Below are 23923 nucleotides of genomic sequence, written 5' to 3' on the forward strand. Positions count from 1 at the left end.
GCAGCCTGGCGGGTGAGATAACCCTGGCTCCATAGACCGCTTAGCAGGTGCTGTGATTATTTGGTTGTCTTCTCAATTAGACTGAGCTGCACATGGTAAGGGCTTAAATGTTTGAGGTAATTATGTAGGGCGCACACTTGACAAGTTATCTGCCCCCTTCCCTTTTTGACTCATAAATGGGTCATCTTAACATCTTAACACTTAAAAAGTGTACACTTCTCTAGTGATAGCCCTCTGTCCAAGGGTTTTGCGTCTGTGGATTCAACCAACTTTGGATCAAAAATAATCAAAGGATCAATGGTGGTGTCTGTACTGAACGTGTAGACTTTTCTTATTTTCAAAATATTTTCTTATGTTGTCACTTTCTTGTACACTGCAGTGTAACAGCTGTCTATGTAGCATGTATATTAGATATTAAAAGTAATCCAGTGAAGATTTAAAGTCTTAAGGATGTGCCTAGGTTATCTTAGGTATAAATACTCTACCATTTTATTTTACTATTATTTTATTTATTTATTTATTTATTTATTTTGAGACGGAGTCTCTGTGGCCCAGGCTGGAGTGCAGTGGCCGGATCTCAGCTCACTACAAGCTCCGCCTCCCGGGTTTACGCCATTCTCCTGCCTCAGCCTCCCGAGTAGCTGGGACTTCAGGCGCCCGCCACCTCATCCGGCTAGTTTTTTGTATTTTTTAGTAGAGACGGGGTTTCACCGTGTTAGCCAGAATGGTCTCGATCTCCTGACCTCGTGATCCGCCCATCTGGGCCTCTCAAAGTGCTAGGATTACAGGCTTGAGCCACCGTGCCCAGCCAATTTTTATATTTTTAGTAGAGATGGGGTTTCACCATGTTGCCCAGTCTGGTTTCAAACTCTTGACCTCAAGTGATCTGCCTGCCTTGGCCTCCCAAAGTGCTGGGAATACAGGTATGAGCCACTGTGCTTGGCATTTACCTTGAGTTTTAAACTAATTGCCTCCCTAGACAGTATAATAAAAATTACTAGCAATTATTTTTATTTTATTTTTGAGTCTTGTTTTATCTCCCAGGCTGGAGTGCAGCGGCAGTGAGCTGAGCTCACTGCAAGCTCCGCCTCCTGGGTTCACACCATTCTCCTGCCTCAGACTCCGGCGTAGCTGGGACTACAGGCACCCGCCGCCACACCTGGCTTAATTTTTTTGTATTTTTAGTAGAGACAGGGTTTCACTGTGTTAGCCAGGGTGGTCTCGATATCCTGACCTCGTGATCCGTCTCGGCCTCCTCCAAAGTGCTGGGCTTACAGGCGTGAGCCACCGCACCTGGCCTGTATTTTTAAAACTTAGTACGTCTTGGCCGGGCATGGTGGCTCATGCCTGTAATCCAGGAGTTCGAGACCAGCCTGGCCAACATGGTGAAACCCCGTCTCTACTAAAAATATAAAAATTGGCCAGGCGTGGTGGCGGGCATCTGTAATCGCAGCTACTTGGGAGGCTGAGGTTGCAGTGAGCCGAGATTGTGCCACTACACATTGTGCTTGAACTCAGGAGGAAGAGGTTGCAGTGAGCCAAGATCCTCCAGCTTGGAGGACAGAGTAAGATTCTCAAAAACAAAACAAAACTTAGTATATCTTTTTTTTTTTTTTTTTTTTAAGACGAAGTCTCACTCTTGCCTAGGCTGGAGTGCAGTGGTGCAATCTCAGCTTACTGCAACCTCTGCCTCCTGGGTTCAAGCAATTCTCCTGCCTCAGCCACAGGAGTGCTGTTCAGTAGAGGAGTTTAGTGGTTCCCTGAACTTAGCTGCTATTAGAGAAGGTGGGAAGACCTCTGAGGTAATTCTTTTTTTTTTTTTTTTTTTTTTTTTTTGGGGGCGGCGTCTCGCTCTGTGGCCCGGACTGGAGTGCAGTGGCCGGATCTCAGCTCACTGCAAGCTCCGCCTCCCGGGTTTACGCCATTCTCCTGCCTCAGCCTCCGGAGTAGCTGGGACTACAGGCGCCCGCCACCTCGCCCGGCTAGTTTTTTGTATTTTTTAGTAGAGACGGGGTTTCACCGTGTTAGCCAGGATGGTCTCGATCTCCTGACCTCGTGATCCGCCCGTCTCGGCCTCCCAAAGTGCTGGGATTACAGGCTTGAGCCACCGCGCCCGGCCTCTGAGGTAATTCTTAAAGGCCTTGTGGCTCTTGGTGAAGCAGTCTGACATTGTCATCGTCCTGTAGGAACAACCATTCAGCCTTAGGTGGTGCTGAACACAGCCAGAGATCTTAGCTTGTAATATGTAGATACAAGTAGCAAGTAGTACAAGTAGATAGAATCCTGCTGCAGTAGTGGTCATGGCCCCACCCTCAGGGCTGCAAAAGGCTTCCAGTTAAGTATCCAGGTCAAGCCCATCTACAGCACCCTTGAAGGAAAGGCCAAACAAGGACTTTCCTTTTCCTCTGTGCTTTTGTACCTGGCTGTTCACACTGCTTGCACCCTTGTGACTGACTCCAGTAGAACTCAGTTGAAATTTGCCTTTGTGAAGTCTTCCCTGATCTGGCTTTTGCTGTTATGGCCTGATTTATGTCCCCCCAAATTATGATGTTGAAGCCCTAACCTCCAGCACGACTATTTGGAGATAGGGCCTTTAAGGAGGTATTGTGGCACTGGCTTGGCTCTTGTCATGGACTCTATTGCCTTTCCTGGCTGCACCTCTCTGCAGCTCCATCTTTCCTACTTCCACAGTTGGGGCTTGATGAATGAGGAGAGATTTGCTTACTTATAGCTCTCCTGAATGTTCTTCAAGCCAAGGCTATTACTACTTCCCTCTGTTCCTTTCCAGTTGAAAATAGGGTTTGGAAGAAGAGGGCAAGAAGAGGCATTGAACATGCAGATGGGGGTACATACTGCCCTCAGGGACTCCTGCCACCACCCACCACACTGCCAGCTCTCCCATCCTCCATCCCATCAGTGATCCCAAAGTAATTGGATGTTCTCTGCAGGAGAGTAGGAGGCTCAGACCAAAGGAGCCAAGGCTGAGGGCCAGGGGTCACAGGAAAGCTCGAGAGTCATTTTCTTTCTATCAGGGCTTCAGATACAAAATGTGATTACCAGTGAAATAAAGATGACACTAGTCTATGTGTTTTTATTTTTATTTTATTTTTTCTGAGACAGAGTCTCACGCTATTGCCCAGGCTGCAGTGCAGTGGCGTGATCTCAGCTCACTGCAACCTCTGCCTCCCAGGCAAGTGATTGTTGTGCTTCAGCCTCAAGAGGCTGTATGAGGCACACGCCACCATTCCCAGTTAGTTTTTGTAATTTTTCGTAGAGATAGGGTTTCACCATGTTAGCCAGGCTGGTCTTGAACTCCTGGCCGCAAGTGATCCGCCCACCTCGGCCTCCTAGAGTGCTGGGATTACAGGCATGGGCCACCATGCCCATCCTGTTTTTATTTTAACTTGTGAAAATTACATGTGTTCCAAATAATATTTTTTTTTTTTTTTTTTTTTTTTTGAGACGGAGTCTTGCTCTGTCGCCCGTGCTGGAGTGCAGTGGCCTGATCTCAGCTCACTGCAAGCTCCGCCTCCCGGGTTTACGCCATTCTCCTGCCTCAGCCTCCAGAGTAGCTGGGACCACAGGCGCCCGCCACCACGCCCGGCTAGTTTTTTGTATTTTTAGTAGAGACGGGGTTTCAGCGTGTTAGCCAGGATGGTCTCCATCTCCTGACCTCGTGATCCGCCCGTCTCGGCCTCCCAAAGTGCTGGGATTACAGGCTTGAGCCACCGCGCCCGGCCCCAAATAATATTTTAAAACAAGTTAGTCTATTCATAAACATGGTAAAAATTCAAGAGTACAGAAAAGAAAACCCCCCTCCCACTGCTGAGCTCACCCTCTGCGGAGGCGCTCTCCACTGTTTCTTGTATATATTTTTTTGAGACGGAGTCTCCCTCTGTCACCCAGGCAGGAGTGTAGTGGTGTGATCTCAGCTCACTGCAAGCTCTGCCTCCCGGCATCACACCATTCTCCTGCCTCAGCGTCCTGAGTAGCTGGGACTGCAGGCGCCCGTCACCAGGCCTGGCTAATTTTTTGTGTTTTTAGTAGAGATGGGGTTTCACCATGTTAGCCAGGAAGGTCTCAATTTCCTGACCTTGTGATCTGCCCATCGGCTTTCCAAAGTGCTGTAAAGTGCTGGAATTAACAGGCGTGAGCCACTGCGCCCAGCCTTTTTGTATATTCTTAAAGAGATACACTCCATGTATACACAACTGAGTGTGTGTGTATTTTTATCTTTTCCCAGATGCTATTACCTTAAGTATGACAATGCTGGCAACTTAATGCACGATTTGTTCAGAAGCCATTTTAGAAAGAGGCCTGCCCCCTCAGGGTAACCTCATCACAACAGGGTTTTAGAAAAGACTCCCACATTGGAGGCAAGAACCTTCTGAGCTGGATGCTGTGCACAGCACATTAGGTATTGTATCTGCAAGCAAAAGGAGAAACTGGCTAACATAAGCAGCACAGAACTTTATTGGAAGGATCTCAGGTAACTCAGAATCTGTGAGAAGCCTGGAAAACTCAGCTCTGAAATGAGATCTAGGGAGGCTGACATCAGGGAACACAGCCAAGGTTATGGCTGAAGAGCAGTCTGGTCTGGGATGTCATCACCAGACTCTCCCAGTGAATGATTTTTCACCTGTCCCTTTTTCTTTGTGTCACTCTGAGGTTTAAAGTTGTAGGTGAGAGCATCTGATTGGCCAAGCCTGGTGTCTGACCCAGCTGTTGAAAAAGATAGCTTTGGCTTCTACAGTGGAAATGAGGCCCAGCCCAGTGCCTTATTCCATGCACTTCTCCCCCAGCTAGGTAAGGTGTTGATGCTTTGTGGCGTTGTGAAATTGTCCTTGGAACCCACTGGTAGAAATATGGCTATTGGCAACATGGAGACAAGGGCTGAAGCCTTTCATTGACTTCTCATCAAAGGTTACTGTTGGCTAGGCACGGTGGCTCACGTCTGTAATCCCAGCACTTTGGGAGGCCGAGGTGGGCGGATCACGAGGTCAGGAAATCGAGACCATCCTGGCTGACAGGGTGAAACCCCTTCTCTACTAAAAATACAAAAAATTAGCCGGGTGTGGTGGTGGGCGCCTGTAGTCCCAGCTACTCCAGGGGCTGAAGCAGGAGAATGGCGTGAAGCCGGGAGGTGGAGCTTGCAGTGAGCTGAGATCGCCGTCTCAAAAAAAAAAAAAAAAGGTTACTGTCAGGCTCTGAGGAGTTAGGCTCTAGTCTTGAGGTTTTCTGGCAGCTGGTGACAAACTGGGAGCTGGGAGCTGCTTAACTGATGAGCTTGCCCATCAGTCAGAGAACACCTGCTAGTAATGTGAGCTCTTGGGGATAGACCCAAAGGGTGAGCCAGAGTCAGGGATGGAAACACCACCGTTATCGTAGAGAACCAGGAGAAGCACAATGTGTGTGAGAGGACAGTGGATAAAGGGTTTTTTGGGGGATCCACTCCCAGACAGAATCTGGGCTGGCAAGGCTGCTGAAGCCTACAGCGTAATGTGATAATCTGGAGCCTGCTACCTGCATCTGTGACCTCACCTCCAAGGGGAGGTCCAAGAAATTTCAGCCACAGATCCCACCCAGCTCACCACCTCCAGTCAGCCATGCTCCACACTGTTACCTGGGACATGAAGCAAAGGCTATGAGTATCTCAGTGCTGCTGTGGTGGTGAGGCGAGTGGGAACACCTTCCTCTGCAGTGCTTTTACTAAGGAGACTTGAGATGTGGGGAGAAGCTGAGCATTGCAATCAGACACCTGGGATCAAATTCTGGCACCAGCACTGATTCAGTGAGTGGGTGACCTTGGACCTTTCTGATCCTCAGTTATCTCATAGGGCTGTTGTGGGAGTTAAAGGAGATGTAACTTTTATTTATTTATTTATTTTTTTGAGACGGAGTCTTGCTCTGCCGCCCAGGCTGGAGTGCAGTGGCCGGATCTCAGCTCACTGCAAGCTCCGCCTCCCGGGTTCACGCCATTCTCCTGTCTCAGCCTCCCGAGTAGCTGGGACTACAGGCGCCCGCCTCGTCGCCCGGCTAGTTTTATGTATTTTCTATTAGAGACGGGGTTTCACCGTATTAGCCAGGATGGTCTCGATCTCCTGACCTCGTGATCTGCCCGTCTCGGCCTCCCAAGGTGCTGGGATTACAGGCTTGAGCCACCGCGCCCGGCAGGAGATGTAACTATTAATACATGTTTCTATGTTTCTTCTCTAGTGTTTATCATCTAGTATATTCCCTCTGTTTGGAGACATTATAACAGCTAAAAGCCCAGCTCTGGCGGAGTGGTGGCTCACACCAGCACTTTGGGAGGCCTAGGCTGGTGGATCAGTAGAGGCCAGAAGTTTGAGAACAGCCTGGCCAACATGGTGAAACCCCATCTCTACTAAAAATACAAATTTAGCTGGGCACGGTGGCTCACGCCTGTAATCCCAGCACATTGGGAGGCCGAGGCAGGTGGATCACGAGGTCAGGAGTTCAAGCCCAGCCTGGCCAAGATGGTGAAACCCCATCTCTACTAAAAATACAAAAATTAGCCGGTTGTGGTGGTGGGCGCCTGTAATCCCAGCTACTCGGAAGGCTGAGGCGGGAGAATGTCTTGAACCCGGGAGGCGGAGCTTGTGGTGAGCCGATATCGTGCCATTGCACTCCAGCCTGGGCGACAGAGCAAGACTCGGTCTCAAAAAAAAAGAAAATGTAGCCAAGAGTGGTGTGATGGCATATGCCTGTAATCCCAGCTACTCGGGAGGCTGAGGCATGAGAATTGCTTGAACCCAGGAGGCAGAGGTTGCAGTGAATCGAGATCATGCCACTGTACTCCAGTCTGGGTGACAAGAGTGATACTTTGTCAAAAAAAAAAAAAAAGACATCAACACTCATTGTGGAAAACTTGGACAGTAAAGGAAAACATGGCTAAGAGAAAAATAAAAAAGAGCCCAGCTCTTCAAGCTGGACAGTTTGGATTCAGCACCAGGTATACAACTTAGCAGTATGGGCGCAAGCACATCAGTTACCTCCCTGTGCCTTCGTTTGGTCATCTGCATGGAGAGTGCTTAACACAATGCCTGACCTATCACAGCAAGTGCCCAATTAGTGCTAGCTGTTACTATTACCACTACTTAAGCATATCCTCTTGGATTTTAATAGCTAAATTCATGATATTGGATTCTCCCCGTCCCAACTATATGTACCCTGACTACAGGTGCCATGCTTTCTGCTTCTACTGAAAGGTGGGCATAGCTGGGCAGATAATCATCCCCATTTTACAATGGTGAATTTGGCCTTTTACTGTGCCTTGTTCCATTTTCCATCTTGATTATTTCTAATTTTTTTTTTGCTTGTTTGAGATGAAGTCTCACTCTGTCACCTAGGCTGGAGTACAGTGGCATGATCTCGGCTCACTGCAACCTCCACCTCCTGGGTTCAAGTGATTCTCATGCCTCAGCCTCCCGAGTAGCTGGGATTACAGGTGTGCACTAGCACACCTGGCTAATTTTTGTATTTTTAGTAGAGACGGGGTTTCACCATGTTGACCAGGCTGGTTTCGAACTCCCAACCTCTGGCGATCCGCCCACCTCGGGCTCCCAAAGTGCTGGGATTACAGGCATCCATCTAGTGATTATTTCTGATATCTGATGTTGCTGTGTGTAAATGCAGCTGTTGTATTTCTTTTTTTTTTTTTTTTTTTGAGGCGGAGTCTTGCTCTGTCGCCCGGACTGAAGTGCAGTGGCCGGATCTCAGCTCACTGCAAGCTCCGCCTCCCGGGTTTACACCATTCTCCTGCCTCAGCCTCCCGAGTAGCTGGGACTACAGGCGCCTGCCACCTCGCCCGGCTAGTTTTTTTGTATTTTTAGTAGAGGCGGGGTTTCACCGTGTTAGCCAGGATGGTCTCGATCTCCTGACCTCGTGATCCGCCCGTCTCAGCCTCCCAAAGTGCTGGGATTACAGGCTTGAGCCACCGCGCCTGGCCAAGACAGGAAAACATTGAAGTATTGTAGAGAGTTAATAGTTTCAACCTCAGAGATTGTTTTTCTTACTGTTCTCCTCAGGGACATTAGATTTTGATATTATTTTATCTACCAAACCATTCTCTCTTTTTTGTCCTTATAATACCCAGATTGGTATGACTCTCTGTTATTAACCAAAGCTACATTTATAGCGTAAGCATGACCATGGTGAGAAGACAATTGTTATATGCCCTGAGCTTTCTGTAAACATTTAATCTCCTGACATCCCTTATAGTGGACACATTTCATTACTAACCTCATTTTATAAGTTTAACCCATGCAGTACATCTTACGGGGAATTGGTGATTTTTCTTAGGCTTTAAGAAATATTGGCAGGGTATGGTGGCTCACATCTGTTATCCCAGCACTTTGGGAGGCCGAAACGGGAGAATCCTTTGAGCTCAGGGGTTCAAGATCAACCTGGGCAACACAGCCAGACTCCATCTCTAAAAAAATGTAGGCCGGGCACGGTGGCTCACGCCTGTAATCCCTGTGTTGGGAGGCTGAGCCAGGCGGATCACAAGGTCAAGAGATTGAGACCATCCTGGCTAACACAGTGAAACCCCGTCTCTACTAAAAATATTTAAAAAATTAGCCAGGCATGGTGGCGGGTGCCTGTAGTCCCAGCTACTTGGGGGACTGAGGCAGGAGAATGGCGTGAACCCAGGAGGCAGAGGTTACGGTGAGCCGAGATCACGCCACTGCACTCCAGCCTTGGCGACAGAGCGAGACTCCATCACACACACACACACAAATTTAAAGACTAGTCAGACTTGGTGGCACATGCCTGTAGTCTCAGCTACTGGGAGGCTGAGGTGGGAAGATCACTTGAGCCTAGGAGGTGAGAAACATTGGCTGGTCTCCTGGCCCCTTTCCAGAGCCACAGCCCCAGGGCCTTGCTTTCTGAGGTGCTGCTTGTCCCAGGGGACTCAACTGCTGATGGTGTGCCCCAGGTGCAGGATATTGCCACCGGAAAGTACACCTGTAAGGGGATGCTGGGGTCTTGGGAAGGAAGGTGACTGTTAACCTATGGAGATCAGCTTACTGTGTGAGCACTGGCCAAAATGACCCTGCTGCCCAGCCTCGGCCCAGATCAAGATCTAGAGGCCAGGAAGGAAGTGGGCCTACCTCCCCATTGTGCCATGCAACTGGGCAGATGTAAGAGGTGGAGATATGGGCTCCACCCCTCCAGGACCACCAGCAACCAGGGTGTTTGCAGCCTGGTTTTCCACAAGTCTGCCCCACCCCTAAGGCCACACAGCTGAAGCTTTGGCTCTGCTTTCTTGCTTTCATTCCAGGGATGGGCAGGCTGCCATTGGGCCACCTGCTGCCCCTGGCCCCAGACTCTCTGGGTAGGTGGCCATGTGATCCAGCTGGCAGGACCACCCCACCCATTTCAGTGTCCTAATTCTTACTTTGTTATGCCATTGTGGCAATCTGGTGGTAAATATAACCTTTTGACAGAGTTTTTGAACTGCGTGGAACCCAAGATCCTGCGTGGAACCGTATTTGGGTTATCTTTTATTTTGGTTTTTATCCCCAATGGAGACAAATCAATATGGAAAAAAGTTATTTTAAAATATACGATGAGTGGCAGCAGTGGTGGTAGGGGAAAAAAAGGTTAAAAAATTTTTTTCAATAAAAAATAAAATACAGGATAAAGTGAATTAAAAGATTTGTTTAATGTACTTTTCTTCAAGGATAATATTTCTGTGTCTGCAAAATTTGAGAATAAATTGGTCTTGAATTAAAAAAAAAAAAAATTTAGAATGTCAAGATCCTAACTTCCAATTTGAGAACAAGTAACATGAGTCTCTGGATTGGGAATGACTTATGTGATCCCAAACCCTCATTTTCACAAATAAGTAGATGGAGCCCCAGTAGCTTTGAAATTCAAATGAAGCCATGCCTCTGCTGCCTAGTCCAGTGCTGTGCTAACCACTCAGCCTGCCCAGGTACAACTGGGTCTCTGTCCACTGAGCAGGGAGTCCACTGTGATGTATCCATCCTGCCCGCACTGGCAGGCCACTGACTACAACTGCAACCAGCCGATTCTCACAGCCCTTAGTGTGGTGAGCACGAGAGCTCGGCGCTTTGAGCCCTCAACTGCCTAGAGAGAAGGTAGAGCTGGCCTTTAATTAAGGACTTTTTTGCTTTTATAGAGGGAGCTTCCGGGGAAGCATAGCACAGCAATAGGGCCACTTTCCTGCCAGAGGGGGTGGGTGCCAAAGGAGGTGGATTTTTTGCTCACTGGTTTACCCTCAACATACCAGGAAGAATAGTCATCCTGATTCACTGTTTGGTTCAGGTTTTTATCACACGGTATTGTGTGATAAGTAACCACTATTTGGTGGTTACTCTGACTAGGCGTGGTGGCTCATGCCTGTAATTCCAGCACTTTGGGTGGGAGGCCAAGGCAGGTGGATCACCTGAGGTCAGGAGTTCGAGACTAGCCTGACCAACATGGTGAAACCCCGTCTCTACTAAAAATACAAAAATTAACTAGGCATGGTGGTGCGCACCTGTAATCCCAGCTACTAGGGAGGCCAAGGCAGACGAATTGCTTGAACCCAGAAGGCAGAGGTTGCGGTGAGCTGAGATTGCGCCACTGGACTCCAGCCTGGGCAACAGAGTAAGACTCCTTCTCGAAACAAACAAACAAAAAACAAAAATCTAATATATCCAGATGGTAATGAATGTTTCCTTTTATTTTGTTTTTATTTTTATTTTTATTTTTTTTTTTGAGAAAGAGTCTCGCTCTGTCACCCAGGCTGGAGTGCAGTGGCCGGATCTCAGCTCACTGCAAGCTCCGCCTCCTGGGTTTATGCCATTCTCCTGCCTCAGCCTCCCGAGTAGCTGGGACTACAGGCGCCCGCCACCTCGCCCGGCTAGTTTTTTGTATTTTTTAGTAGAGACAGGGTTTCACCGTGTTAGCCAGGATGGTCTCGATCTCCTGACCTCGTGATCCGCCCGTCTTGGCCTCCCAAAGTGCTGGGATTACAGGCTTGAGCCACCGCTCCCGGCTTTATTTTTTATTTTTGAGATGGAGTCTCACTCTTTGCCCAGGCTGGAGTACAGTGACACAACCTAAGCTCACTGCAACCTCCACCTCCCAGGTTCAAGCAATTCTGCCTCAGCCTCCCCAGTAGCTGGGACTACAAGGCATGCGCCACCATGCCCAGCTGATTTCTGTATTTTTAGTAGAGATGAGGTTTTGCCTTGTTAGCCAGGCTAGTCTTGAACTCCTAATCTCAGGTGATGCAACCACCTCAGCCTCCCAAAGTGCTGGGTTTATATTGTTGTTCTATTTTACTTTTTAAATCTTGTTCTTTGGAAGAGCATTAAGACTAGTCATAAAATGACTAGTCTTCATGCTGGGGGAGGCAGCATGGAGACAGCTGGCTTCAGAGATAGCTGGGCCCAGGTCTGAATCCTGGCTCTGCTGCCACTCCCCAGCCCAATGACTTTAGTCACTTCACCTCACAAGGCTGAGTCTCTTTTCCTTATTTGTGAGGGGGCAGGTGGGCGGCAATAGTGCCTGCCTTACACTATTACACGATTTAGTGTAGTCAGTGGGAAGCCTTGTTCCAGGCACTGGAGGACACAGGTGAAACTGACACCTTTCCTGCCTCAAGGGCCATCCTATGGGTGTGTCAGGGGAGACTAGACAGGTCACAAAAAAGACCTGCCATGTGCCTGGTGATAGAGGAGGGCAGCTCTGGGGTTGAGGTTATAAGGTGGGCCTGGGCAGACAAATCAGGAGAAGGTACGTGCATGAAAGCGCACTGGAGGCACAGTCAGCTTGGGGGAAATGGGGCGCCCTGCCTGGCATGCGGGAAGGGTCCATTCAGCTATGATGCCCATATGTTTGGAAGGAGTGTGCCCTGGATCTGCCCCTACTTTTTCCCTGGGTGGGCCAGTGATACGGTGCCTTCTTTGCTTTGTCCTGAGTGTTCCCCTTGGGGTGGGCCCAGGCAGACTCTGTCCCCACTCCCCTCCCTCTGCTGCCATTATCAGCTGTGTCCAGATGGTCACAGGCTCCCTAATCTGGGATAATCAGTCGGTCGGAGCTCAGCTGGGACCCGGGCCTTTATGCCTGCTGTGATGGGCCGGCCCCAGCTGGAGGGACCCTGTAGACAGGGCCCTGGGGCTTTGGAAGATGGGGTGGGATGTGAGGCTGGCTCTGTGCTGGAGGGAGATGCAAGGAGCAGATGATCGCTCTTCTTCCAAAGGCAATCTGAGTACAAATGAGGGGGAGCCTGCAGCTGGGGCCTGGCCAGCTCCTCCAGGCCTCACAGCGATACGCACAGAGCCTCACAGAATCTGTCTATTGCATCTTTTGTTCCCTCTCCCTCTCTGAGCTCACCCCTCCCTACCCAGCAGTTTGTTGTTGCCCCTAGAGCCTCAGGCTTATGACATCAGGGGCTTGTGCCCCCATTGACGTTGTACACCTAACAGGTTCAGGTGCAGAGCCAGGGTGACTTCTCGGAGGCCCATGGCTATGGTGCCCCCACCCTGGGCCTGCAGTTTGCTGTGAGCCTCCACTCCGTGGTTGTTCAGGGATCCATAACTCTTTTTGTTTTGTTTCAGCCTCTTCCATGAATGGCGGGGGCGCCCCTGCTTGTCTCCAGCTCCTAGCAGTGAGTGCTGATAATCTCAAATTTAAGGATGGTAACTTCGTCTCGGAGGAGCGTGGGAAAGGATGTGTTTGGGAACAGACACGGGCCTACAGAGGTGTTTGTAACCATCTCTTTCTTTCTTTTTTTTTTTTTTTTTTTTTGAGACAAGAGTCGCCCAGACTGGAGTGCAGTGGCCAGATCTCAGCTCACTGCAAGCTCCACCTCCCGGGTTCACACCATTCTTCTGCCTCAGCCTCCCGAGTAGCTGGGACTACAGACGCCCGCCACCTCGCCCGGCTAGTTTTTTGTATTTTTTAGTAGAGACGGGGTTTCACCGGGTTAGCCAGGATGGTCTCGATCTCCTGACCTCGTGATCCGCCCGTCTTGGCCTCCCAAAGTGCTGGGATTACAGGCTTGAGCCACTGAGCCCGGCATTTTTTTATTCTTTAACTGTTTATATATATAGTGTGTTTTTTATGCATGAAATATAGTTTTTTAAAATGCCCATACTACTATTTTGAAAGTAAATGAGGTAATGTATGTGTCAAAACCTAATACCCAAAGCGATCGTAGTAAGAGGTGGGGCCTTTGGGAAGGCATTAAATTGCTTAGGGAATGAGGGTGGAATTCTCATGAATGGGATTAGAGCCTTATAGAAGAAGTCGGAAGGAGCTGCCTGGCCCCCTCTCACATGTGGAGACTTAGCAAGAAAATATTATTTAGGAAGCAGAGAGCCCTCACCAAACACCAGATCTGCTGGCCACCTGATCTTACACTTCCCAGCCTTGAGAAGTATGAGAAATAAACTTCTGTTGTCTATAAATCACCCAGTCTAAGATGTTTTGTGATAGTAGCCCAAACAGATATAAAAGTGCTTCATCAAGAGTAAACACAGTGGTATAAATGCAGTGGTATAAAAGTGCTTCATCAAGAGTAAACACAGGGAGCAAATATTGGACATTCCATCTCAGTCAGGGCAGACTGCAGCTGGAACACAGACCCAACAAGGTTTTATTTCTACAAGAAAAGAGACTGTTAAGTGAAGGGCTGTTTGTGTGGAGGTGCCATGAGGGAGCAGAGTGTGCGCCTGAGCTCCGCGTGCCTCTCCGCCTCCTGGCTCAGGCTGTCCAAATCTGAGTCACCTGCCCAAGCTCTGGATGATGGTGACACAGCCGTGGGAGCTGGTGCAGCGCTGCAGGGATGGCTGGGCCTCCACCTGCCCACTGCTGGGGTCAAAGGTGAAGACCTTATCGGTGCTTTCTCCGCGATCATCCCGCCCACCAAGGATGTGGACCTTCCCATCACACACAGTGACTCCACAGCTTTCCTGAGTGGACAGACAGAAAGACAATTAACTATCAGGTTCAGCCTGGGGCTCCTTCTGTCCCTGCCTGGCCAGGCCAGATAATAGGACCTTGACCCACAGACTGTGAACAGGCAATCTGGATTGTAGAGAGGCAGGAAACCGGATGGATCATCTGAGTTCCAGCTCTAGCTTGACCCTTATTCAGTGAATGGCCTTAGGCAAGTCACTTAACCTCTCTGGACCTCAGTTTCCTCATCTGCAAAGGGAGAAGAACTAGAGTGCCTTCTTCACAGGGTTCCCTTAACAGTTAATGGATGTTAAGCATGTAAAGCATTTTATATAGAGCCTGGAATATGGTAAGCACACCAATAACAATAATCTCGACTGCTGCCATCTTAGAATCGCAGACTCAGGGAAACCTGAATTCTCACCACTTAAGGTCACCAAAGGTCAGAACTGGCAGAGACCACCAGTCCAACCATACCTGTGTAATCTCTGGAGTTTCAGGGGATGGAGACGAAGGTAGGGGAGGCAAGGAACTGCAGGGGCCAGAGCTTCCAAGACTTGGGCCTCCCTGCTGTGATATCACTAGAGCAGAACTTGGCAACTCCCTTCCCCACCTCTTACCCTATGACTGGTTACTAGCAGTGGCCTTCAGGGCAGGAGAGACCACAGGGTCATTTGGACCAAATCCCCACTCAAAGCTATAGCACTTGGGACTGCAGGGTTCTAGACTCTGCCTTAACAGGGCCTAGTTAGCCTGGGCCAGGTGCTGAACCTCTCTAAGGCCAGTCTTCTCATCTGTGAAATGCATGGTTCACTATCACTGTGAGGACAAAGCTAGAGAGCGATGTATAATAAAACCACCTAGCATGGAGTCACACAAGATTCACAAGCTCCAAGATCCAGAGCCTTAGAAGTGGGTTCTGCTCTCCTGCCTTGAAGCTTCCACTTACCACAGGACTGGGGAGGACAGCTGCCTCCCCCCACACATCTGTGCCTGGATCATAGGTGAAGATTTTGCTCATGAGACCCCCCATGACATAGATGGTGTCCTCAAGGGAGACGGCCTCGAGACACCGCTCTGAGAAGGGTGCTGGTGACCGCAGGCTCCACCGGTCCTCCTTGGGGTCAAAGCACTGCACCTGAGGGGCAAGAGGAGCAGTGGTGATGAAGACTCACTGCCCCATCCCAAATGCCCCACTGCCCACATGCTGCCACCTCTCTCCCTGGGGGCACTCATTCAAAACGATGACACCTGGCCCGAGCAAGCATCTGGGAGGGAGGGGGAGATCCACTGTCCCTGTCCTCAAGGGCTCTTCATCTAGTTATATGTTCTGTCCTCTGCTTCTGGACTCCCTTTGTCAAAAGCCTCCCCATCTTTCAAGGACCTGCTCAAATGCCACCCCATCCTTAAAGGCTTCCCTGGTGTTCCCCCTCCCCACCCCCCAACACACACACACAGGAACAGTCTGTCCTTTGATGGAGAACACAGTCGCCTCATGTAAGATTAATCATAGAGCACATCATACCGAGCTAGAAGAGGTACCGTCTGCTTTAGGGTTATAGAGGGTTCTCATAGCAGACCCCCCCCCATAGGGATGTGTTCCTGGCTGCATACACTGTCAACTTGCTTTTTTCCAGGTGCTCTCAGGTCATACGATTCCAGCTGAGGTGTCTTGCAGCCCTATTTCTACAGCTGTCCACATGGCCATGGGTGTTTCTGATGCCCTTAACAGTTTCTGTACTTAGCTGCCTGCTCACCTCACTCACTGTTTCAACTGTTTCCTTGGAGACCCCCCCCATTCCACCACAGCAGCCTATAACAAATCAGTGCTGCATGGATGGTGTTAAATGGGGCCTCCTACCATGAGTGCCCATCACTCAGCTCCAGGAGGGTTTGCTGAAAGAATGTGGTCAGGGAATAAGGAAGGGTGGGCACCCAAATTTGGGAAAGAGTCAAGTCCCAGGACCACAGGCTTATGAGGCCATCAGGGGAGGGAAGGAACTGCTATGATAAATATTTTTATTTGGAAAAAGCCTAAATGTCCAACAATAAAAGATGAGTAGACTCTAGTTCATCTACCAAGTGGAATAGTAGAGACATTGAAATGATGGCTGTAAAGTTGCTAATCACGTGGAAAGTGCTCATACCTAAATTAGAATAAAATGCAGAATGCAAAATTCTAACAGTGAGAAAACAGAACTGTAAGAAAAACAAAAATCAATTCAGTGGAAGCCTGTAAGGCAATGCACCAAAATATAAATAGCAGCTCTGCCTGGATGGTGGGATTATGGGGTTTTTTTTCTATTTTTCTGTTTTCTAAATTTTCAGTAATGTATTATTTTTGGAATATAACGAAAGCATTTTAACTATCTTGCCCTCAATTTTTAAAATGTATGAAACTTATGTGGTGCCAGCCCATACATTTGAGTCCCAGTGTGCTGCTGACCCACTGTGACCTTGGGGTCATTTTTCTGCTCATTTCCTTCCCTGAAACATGGAGGTGACTGGTCTGGGCTGTTGATGGGATTAAGCGAGGAAACAGACAAGGGCACGGAAACGCCCAGCTCTGCGCCTGGCACACAGTGGTCGCCGCAGCCTTCAACGCCCTCTTGCGCCCGAGGCCCGCGCCCACCTTGTCCGTGTTGACGCCGCCCTGCCTGGCGCCCCCAATCACGAAGAGCTGGCCCGCGCAGGACGCTACCGCCGCTGAGCTCACGGCCTCCGGGAGGGGCGCGGCGGCCGCCCAGGTGTTGGAGAAGGGGTCGTAGCGCTCCACGCTGTGCAGGCGCCTCAGGCCGTCGAAACCACCCACCGCGAACAGCTGCAAGTGAGGACATGGGCCGTGGAGCCGGGTGCCAGGGCCTTAGGCCCCTCGGCCTCACCCCTTCAGTTTTACAGTCTTTGAGCTGGAAACTATCCCTGTCCCCAACCCAGCTTCAAGACCAAACTGACCCCGGAGCCCAGTGCTGCCACCACCTGGGTGGCCTCCACCCAGTTGCTGTACCTCCCTGAGCTGGTTTCCTCTCATTTAGGGGAGATAATGCGACCTCTCTTTAGGATGGGTACTGAATGCGGGTTACAGTTGTAAAACACCTGGCACCAAGCTGATGCTTAATAATAATAGCTAGGCCGGGCGCGGTGGTTCATGCCTGTAATCCCAGCACTTTGGAAGGCCGAGGCGGGCAGATCACAAGGTCAGGAGACAGAGACCATCCTGGCTAACACGGTGAAACCCCGTCTCTACCAAAAATACAAGAACAATTAGCCGGCCTGGTGGCCGGTGCCTGTAGTCCTAGCTACTCTGAAGGCTGAGGCAGAAGAGTGGCGTGAACCTGGGAGGCGGAGCTTGCAGTGAGCCAAGATTGCACCACTGCATTCCAGCCTGGGCCACAGAGCGAGACTCCGTCTCAGAAAAAATTTTAAAATAATAATAATAATAATAGCTATATAGCTGGTATTGAGACTTTACCACCCCACTTAATTGATTCTAAGAAGCATTTTTGTTTCTGAATTTGGGATGTAGCATACGAAGATAGTTGAGAGATCCTTTTTATTTGAGACAGAGTCTCATCTCCCAGGCTGGAGTGCAGTAGCATGATCTCGGCTCACTGCAAGCTCTGCCTTCCGGGTTCACGCCATTCTCCTGCCTCAGCCTCCTGAGTAGCTGGGACTACAGGCACCTGCCACCACGCTAGGCTAATTTTTTGTAGTTTTAGTACAGATGGGGTTTCACCGTGTTAGCCAGGATGGTCTCGATCTCCTGACCCGTGATCCACCCACCTCAGCCTCCCAAAGTGCTGGGATTACAGGTGTGAGCCACTGTGCCCGGCCCACAGATTCTTTTAGTCTTGAGTGGCACAATCAAGATTCAAACCTAGATTGTATGGCCCCAGAGCCCACATCCTTGACCATCAGGCTGTTACTATTACAGTAATTGCTATTATTAACATCAGCCATTATTATGTGACCTTGGACAAGTCTCTTTTTTGGGGGGCCTCAGACCCCTTCTTACAAAGAGGGTTTTAGACAACCTCCCTCCAGGACATCCACAGATCTGTACCTTGGGTCCCAGGGCAGCCGCTGCAGCTCGTGCCTACCTGCCCCTGCACAACTGCCATCTTGTGCCTCCACCTGCCCTTGTGCAGAGAGGCTACCTTGATCCAGGTGTGCAGATGGGAGCTAAACATCCACACATCATGACTGTTGATGTGGCCTCCTAGGGAGAGAGAAGCAGCTGTTGCCCACAGGTTCTCTTGCTATCCCAAGCACCCGCAAAGAGCTAGAAACTAGGGCCCCCAGATCCAAAGGAAAGGTTAAGGGAAGGCAGCAAGAGGACTTCTTGAGCTGGTGTAAGACTCTAGGCCTGTGACCTAGACAGTGTGCTTTGAATAAGTGGTGAGAATGTCTTGAGTTATGACCCTTGAGGGGAGAAGCCCTGACAGATTCAGGAAAAAGTGGCTGGTTTTCACTGGGCGCCTTATGGTGGTGCTGGTGGTGTGCCAGGCTCTGTGCTCAGGGAAGCAAAGAGGGGGCCGCTGTACGAAAGGTAAGAGTACAAAGGGTACCCAAGGCAAGCATCTGGAATGTACTGGGGACCCAGGAAAAGCAGAGCCAGCTGCACTAGGAGCCAGGAGGGGTAAAGGGTGACCCAATAACCCTCACTCCCACCTTCACCTGCACAATTTCACTTCTGATCTCATCCCTCCATGAGGTGTTGGGAATACTACACCCAGTTTACATATAAGAAACTCAGATGAGGCTTAGAGACCAACAATGACCTGCTGAAGACTACATGGCCTTTTGTCAGAGCCAGAACCCGAGTTCTGGCTCCAGGCCCAGCATTGGTGCTGTTGGAGGACATGGTATGCCTTATGGGGCCAGGCACTGGGGACGCAGGATGTGGACTCTCCCTTACCATGTCTGGCCACCCTGGGGATCTTGGCCAGGGATCCACCTCTCAATGGGAGCCTCTCTGAGGACAACCCTAACTGCACCCTTCAGCCTGAGCCTGTGACCAGAGCCACATCTGTTTGGTAGCCCCCATCTTTGTTTATTCCTAGTGGCACCCAAAGAGGCCCCACATGTTGCTCAGAACCATCAGTGGACTTGGATAAATTGTCCAGTGGTAATCTGTGGCCTGGATGGTCTGTGAGGCCTCCCTGGCTTATTCTCCTGCTCCTTACCCTTTGCAGGCACCCATAGTTCTTTACAACATTAAGGTCAATCCACCTAGCCCCAGACTCAAAGCCTCCGTGATCTGACTCCTGCCTCACCTGTGTTACTCAACCTGCACTTCAGAGCCCTGAGTCCCCAGGGTTCCTTTCTGCAAGTCCCTGCCCTTATGCCTTTGCCTATACTGTTCCCTCCAACTTTCAAGGTCCAACTGAAAAATCATCTCTTCTATGAACCCTGGCTAGATTCCCTGAGTGGCATTCCAGATCATCTGGGGACTCAGAATTCTGATCACATTCTGCCTGGTGGTAAAATTGAAGTCTCTCTCTCCTCTCCAGGACACTCCAGGGGAGCAAGGACTGTGTTTTATGCTTCTCTGAGTCTTCAAGGGCCTGAGCCTCAGGGAGGACACAGTTTGTTGGTATCAAACAGATGTGTGTTCCTCCTAGCTTTGCCATTTTTGAGACAACGGGAGATTCTGAGCCTCTCTGATCCTTTCTTATCTGTAAAACAGCATTGTAGGGGGATTTAATGATAACGAATGTAAGCTTCTTAGCATAATGTTCGGCACATAGTAGGCTAGATGAAGTGATTATTAATACTAATACGAATTGAATTCCCTAAGAAACCTGCTCAGAACAAAAAGTAATCATATGGATTGAAGTTAACATTGCTGAATAACGGGGCGGGGGGGGGTCACACCCGTAGTTAGCTCTGCTCACTTCAGCCAACAACTGTAAGTTATCAGAACACATCCCGCCCCCCTCTCCCAATTGGAGGAAAAAGCAAAGGGGGCAGAATGCGGAGGCTACTAGCCAATCCCGTGTGAGCTCCCGTTGCGGCTCCGCCCTCACCGGAGACGTAGACGTCATTGCGGAGAGCACAGGCGGCGAATTCTGAGCGAGTGTAGCCGGGCAGGCTGGGCAGTGGGGTCCACCGCTGGCTCTCTGGGTGGTAGGCATCGGCAAAGGGCAGCTTCAGGAGACCTTTGCGGTCGCAACCGCCGATGACCACGATCACTTCAGCTAGGTCCATGAATCTGGCGTGCGGATAAGCCCAGTGCCTGTTGGGCCGCACCCAAGTTCGGCCCTCTCTTACCCTCTCGACCACACTGCACGGTCCCGCTGCCCTTTCATGCGCTTTTGTCATCACCCCCGCCCACCCGACCCCCGGCCCCACTCCCGCTAGACTCTGCCACTTCCAACTTTCCCTGTGGGTATTAGGAAGAGAATCGCTCATTCTTACCGCATTCTGCTGACCTCTAAACTACAGAAAAAAAAAAAATCTTTACAGAGCCCTTGCCCTCACCTAGAAAAACAACCTCGTTTAATCCGTATGGCAATTCTATTCGTAGGGATTATTACCCCTTTCACACGGGAGGAAACTGAGGCTCACATACCATGGCGTGCCCAAAGTCATGCAGCCATCAAGCGTCATGACGAGCTGGAATTCAAGCCCAGGTTTGTCTGTCGCTAACTCATCTTCAACACTCTTTTCTCACCTCCAACCGCTGATTCTGCTGCCTCCCTCCTCCTATGACATCCCCTCATCCCTAATTCCATTAAGCCGGATAACTCGCCCTTTCAGCCCATCATTCTTCCCTCTCATTGACCCCTCAAGCATCTGACCCCACCAGAATTACCATACCCTTTAGCCACTGGTTTTCTAATTCCTTTGGCACATATTTGAGGATCTCTGTCCCAGGCCCTGTGCTTAGTGTTAGAGACAGTGTAGTCTCTGGAGGCATGATTAAGGGCTACTCTGCTCAGAGCCTCTCAGTCTGGCTTTCCAGGGGTGGGGCAGGCGGCTTTCACCGTTTCCCCATGCTCCTGCCTATTTCTATCCCTCATTAGACTGCGAGCTCCCAGAGGGCAAACAGTGTTTTCAAATCACTTCCGCACCCAGGCACCCTGCACAGAACTTGCGTAGAGTAGTAAGTACTCGGAATTACGGTTGCATGGGCGAAAGAAACAGTGAGCGCAGGGGTGGGGTCTCTGCATCTCCCTCACTGGCTTGTTAACTCTTCAAGGGCAGAATTATGGGCACCGAGCCTCTAAAATGTTTAACGAATGTCTGCATATCATCAAGAGGCAGTACTAAATGATGATGAAGGAATGAATGGGCGGTGGAAGAAGGTGGGAAGAACGGAGGGCGGGAGGCTAGGGGACGGCGGCCGTACCTCCGCGGCCGGGTCCGCAGCGCACCGGCCTCGCGGCCCAGGATGAAGCAGGCGCGGGCCTCCAGCAGCAGCGGGCGGCACTCGCCGCAGGCCTGCAGTAGCTCGTCCGCCTCCACCTTCTCCAGGAAGTAGGCGGGCGCCAGTAGCGGCAGGCGCACGTGCTCCAGCAGGCGTCGCAGCTGCCCGCGGCGGGCCGGCGCGTCGTGGCGCACCCAGCGCATGGCCGCCTCAAACACAGCCTCCTCGCGCGCCACGCCCAGCGCAGGGTCAGCCAGCAGCGCCGCCACCTCGTCGGGCGCCAGCTCCAGGAAGTCGGCGTGGCGCGCCACCTCGGCGAAAGCCTGGCGCACGACGCGGCCGCAGCGCTCGGCCAGCGGAGCCAGCGAGAAGGCGGCGGCCAGGCGGCGCAGCGCTAGGCTGTTGGCTGCGCGCAGGCTGCCCTCGAGGAAGCGTACGCAGGCCTCGCGCAGGCCTGCCACGCCCAGCCGCTCCGCCAGCGCTAGCACGGCCGCCGCCTCGTCCTCCTCGCGCAGCCGCACGCCCGCTCCGTACACGTAGTCGAGCACCACGGCCAGCGCCGCCGCCGCCCCGGCCGGGCTTGTGCCTGGCGCCTCGGGAGCTACCGGCACCACTGCCTGGCCGCGCTCGGGCCGCCCGGCCGCGAACAAGCTGTGGAAGTAGGCGCTGCCCGCGCTGAGCGCCGCGCGGTGGCATGGAAAGTCGCGGCCGCCGGCGCGCAGCACCACGTCGGTGAGGGTACCGCTCCGCCGGTACGTGTTCAGGGTCTGCAGCACGCGCTGCGCGTGGCACGGGCCCGCGCACGGCACCTCGCAGCCCGGCTCCGACTCCTCCGGCCCAGGGCCTTGCCGCATCCTGCCGGGGAGGGAACACAAACAGCGTCGGGGAAGTCACCTGGCTGCGGCCGGGAGAGGCGACCGCCCTCATCCGTTTATTTCCTCCCTTGACCATTTGTTCAGCGACTGTCCCCTCCGTTCAGGTTCCTTATGGCTACAGTGCCCCAGCCCCGCCTCACCAGCACGACATTCTGCCTTGCCTACCCACTCAGACACTCAGTGCCCCTTTCGGTTCTTCAAACTCGCTACGCGTTTTCCTATCGATATCTGCAGGAGACAGATGGCACGCTCTCAAATAGGATAATCGGAGGAGGGTCTAATAAAGGAACTATTTTCTTTTTTTTTTTTTTGTTTTGTTTTTTTTTTTTGAGACGGAGTCTCGCTCTGTCGCCCAGGCTGGAGTGCAGTGGCACAATCTCGGCTCACTGCAAGCTCCGCCGCCTCCTGGGTTCACGCCATTCTCCTGCCTCAGCCTCCCTAGAAGCTGGGACTACAGGCGCCTGCCACCTCGCCCGGCTAATTTGTTTGTATTTTTTAGTAGAGACAGGGTTTCACCGTGTTTGCCAGGATGGTCTTGATCTCCTGACCTCGTGATCCGCCCACCTCGGCCTCCCAAAGTGCTGGGATTACAGGCTTGAGCCACCGCGCCCGGCCGGAACTATTTTCAACAGCGGAGTCGGCGTTAGGGACTCCAGCAGGAGGAGGGCTGTTCCCCAAGCTATTAATAGCAAGGCGCCTTGGCCGCCCCGGGGTCTGAAGCGGGGGAGCGGGGAAGTTACTGGAACCTGGAAATACATCTGTGTAAGGAGGGTCCCGTGACAGGAGTTGAAGTCCTGGGTCAAGGGACTAAGGCTGCCCCACAGAGACCCAGTGTGTGCGTGTGCAGGAGAGAGGGTACAATAACTCGACCGTCCTCTGCTCAATCCTGCCTGTCTCCTGCCCATCTCCGGTAGGTGCTGAGCACTGACCACACCCTGAGCATTCCCCCGATAGACAGCATCATACACACAGCATTCGCGCAAACAGATTCAAGTATTTATTGGGAGCCTTTTCTGTGCCAGGCAGTGAGCAAGACAACCATAGTTTCGGTGTGCCCGGAGCTCCCAGTCTGGCGGGGTGCCATGGGGAGGCACCGGGTGTTAGGGGAGTTCATAGAAGGGGCGCTGGACCCAGGTGGAGGGGAGTCAGGGAGGGCGTCCTTGAGGGGAATCTTCCAGCTGAGAAGGATGGGCGAATTCTGAGAGGGTGAAAGGTTAGAGCCCAGGCTGAGGGAAGCTGGCCCTTTCTCTCTCTAGTGAGTTCTCTTGGTGGTCTCCAGGTAGCACCGTCTGGAAGTGGAAAGAACTCTAGGAACAAACTAACCCAGTCCCTGCCACTGGCTCACGGTGTGGCCGGGGGCAAGTCACTCCTCTCACCTGCCGGTCCTGGCCGCAGTTATCTCATCTGAAATGGGATCCCTACCTCACAGGGCTGTGGCTTCATGACTATTACATGGGCTTTATGAAAAGTGCTGGTACACAGTACAAGCTACATGGGTGTTTCCCTGTATTGTTTTTACTCGAGAGGAAGGGAGGACACTGTGTGTGCCAGTTACTTTTATAGACATAATTTAATTTCATTCTCACAACCTGAGAAGTTTCTTTAGCCCACCCCTGCCCCTTTAGTTTGTCATAAGGGAAACAAGCACACACAGGACACCTGCCCTTCAGAGGTTTGCGGCGAGGCTCAGCAGAGGGGTGTTTGTGAAGGCGCTCTGCAGACTGAGGGGCTGGGCCATGCT

The 23923-nt window shown here is 51.3% G+C and overlaps 1 protein-coding gene across 1 annotated transcript; it reads right to left on the reverse strand.

Annotated features, from left to right (window-relative positions):
• Nucleotides 1-13581: 13581 nt before the first annotated feature.
• On the reverse strand, nucleotides 13582-22161 carry KLHL35 (kelch like family member 35). Its single transcript, XM_023209375.1, has 6 exons — nucleotides 21290-22161; nucleotides 19965-20149; nucleotides 18036-18154; nucleotides 16571-16759; nucleotides 14888-15076; nucleotides 13582-13952 (listed from the first exon to the last, which is right to left on the reverse strand). The coding sequence occupies exons 1-6, from the start codon at nucleotides 22159-22161 to the stop codon at nucleotides 13764-13766; spliced, it is 1743 nt and encodes a 580-aa protein (XP_023065143.1). The 3' UTR covers nucleotides 13582-13763.
• Nucleotides 22162-23923: the final 1762 nt, after the last annotated feature.

This window comes from Piliocolobus tephrosceles, chromosome 13 (assembly GCF_002776525.5).
Source record: "Piliocolobus tephrosceles isolate RC106 chromosome 13, ASM277652v3, whole genome shotgun sequence".
Lineage (NCBI taxonomy): Eukaryota > Metazoa > Chordata > Mammalia > Primates > Cercopithecidae > Piliocolobus > Piliocolobus tephrosceles.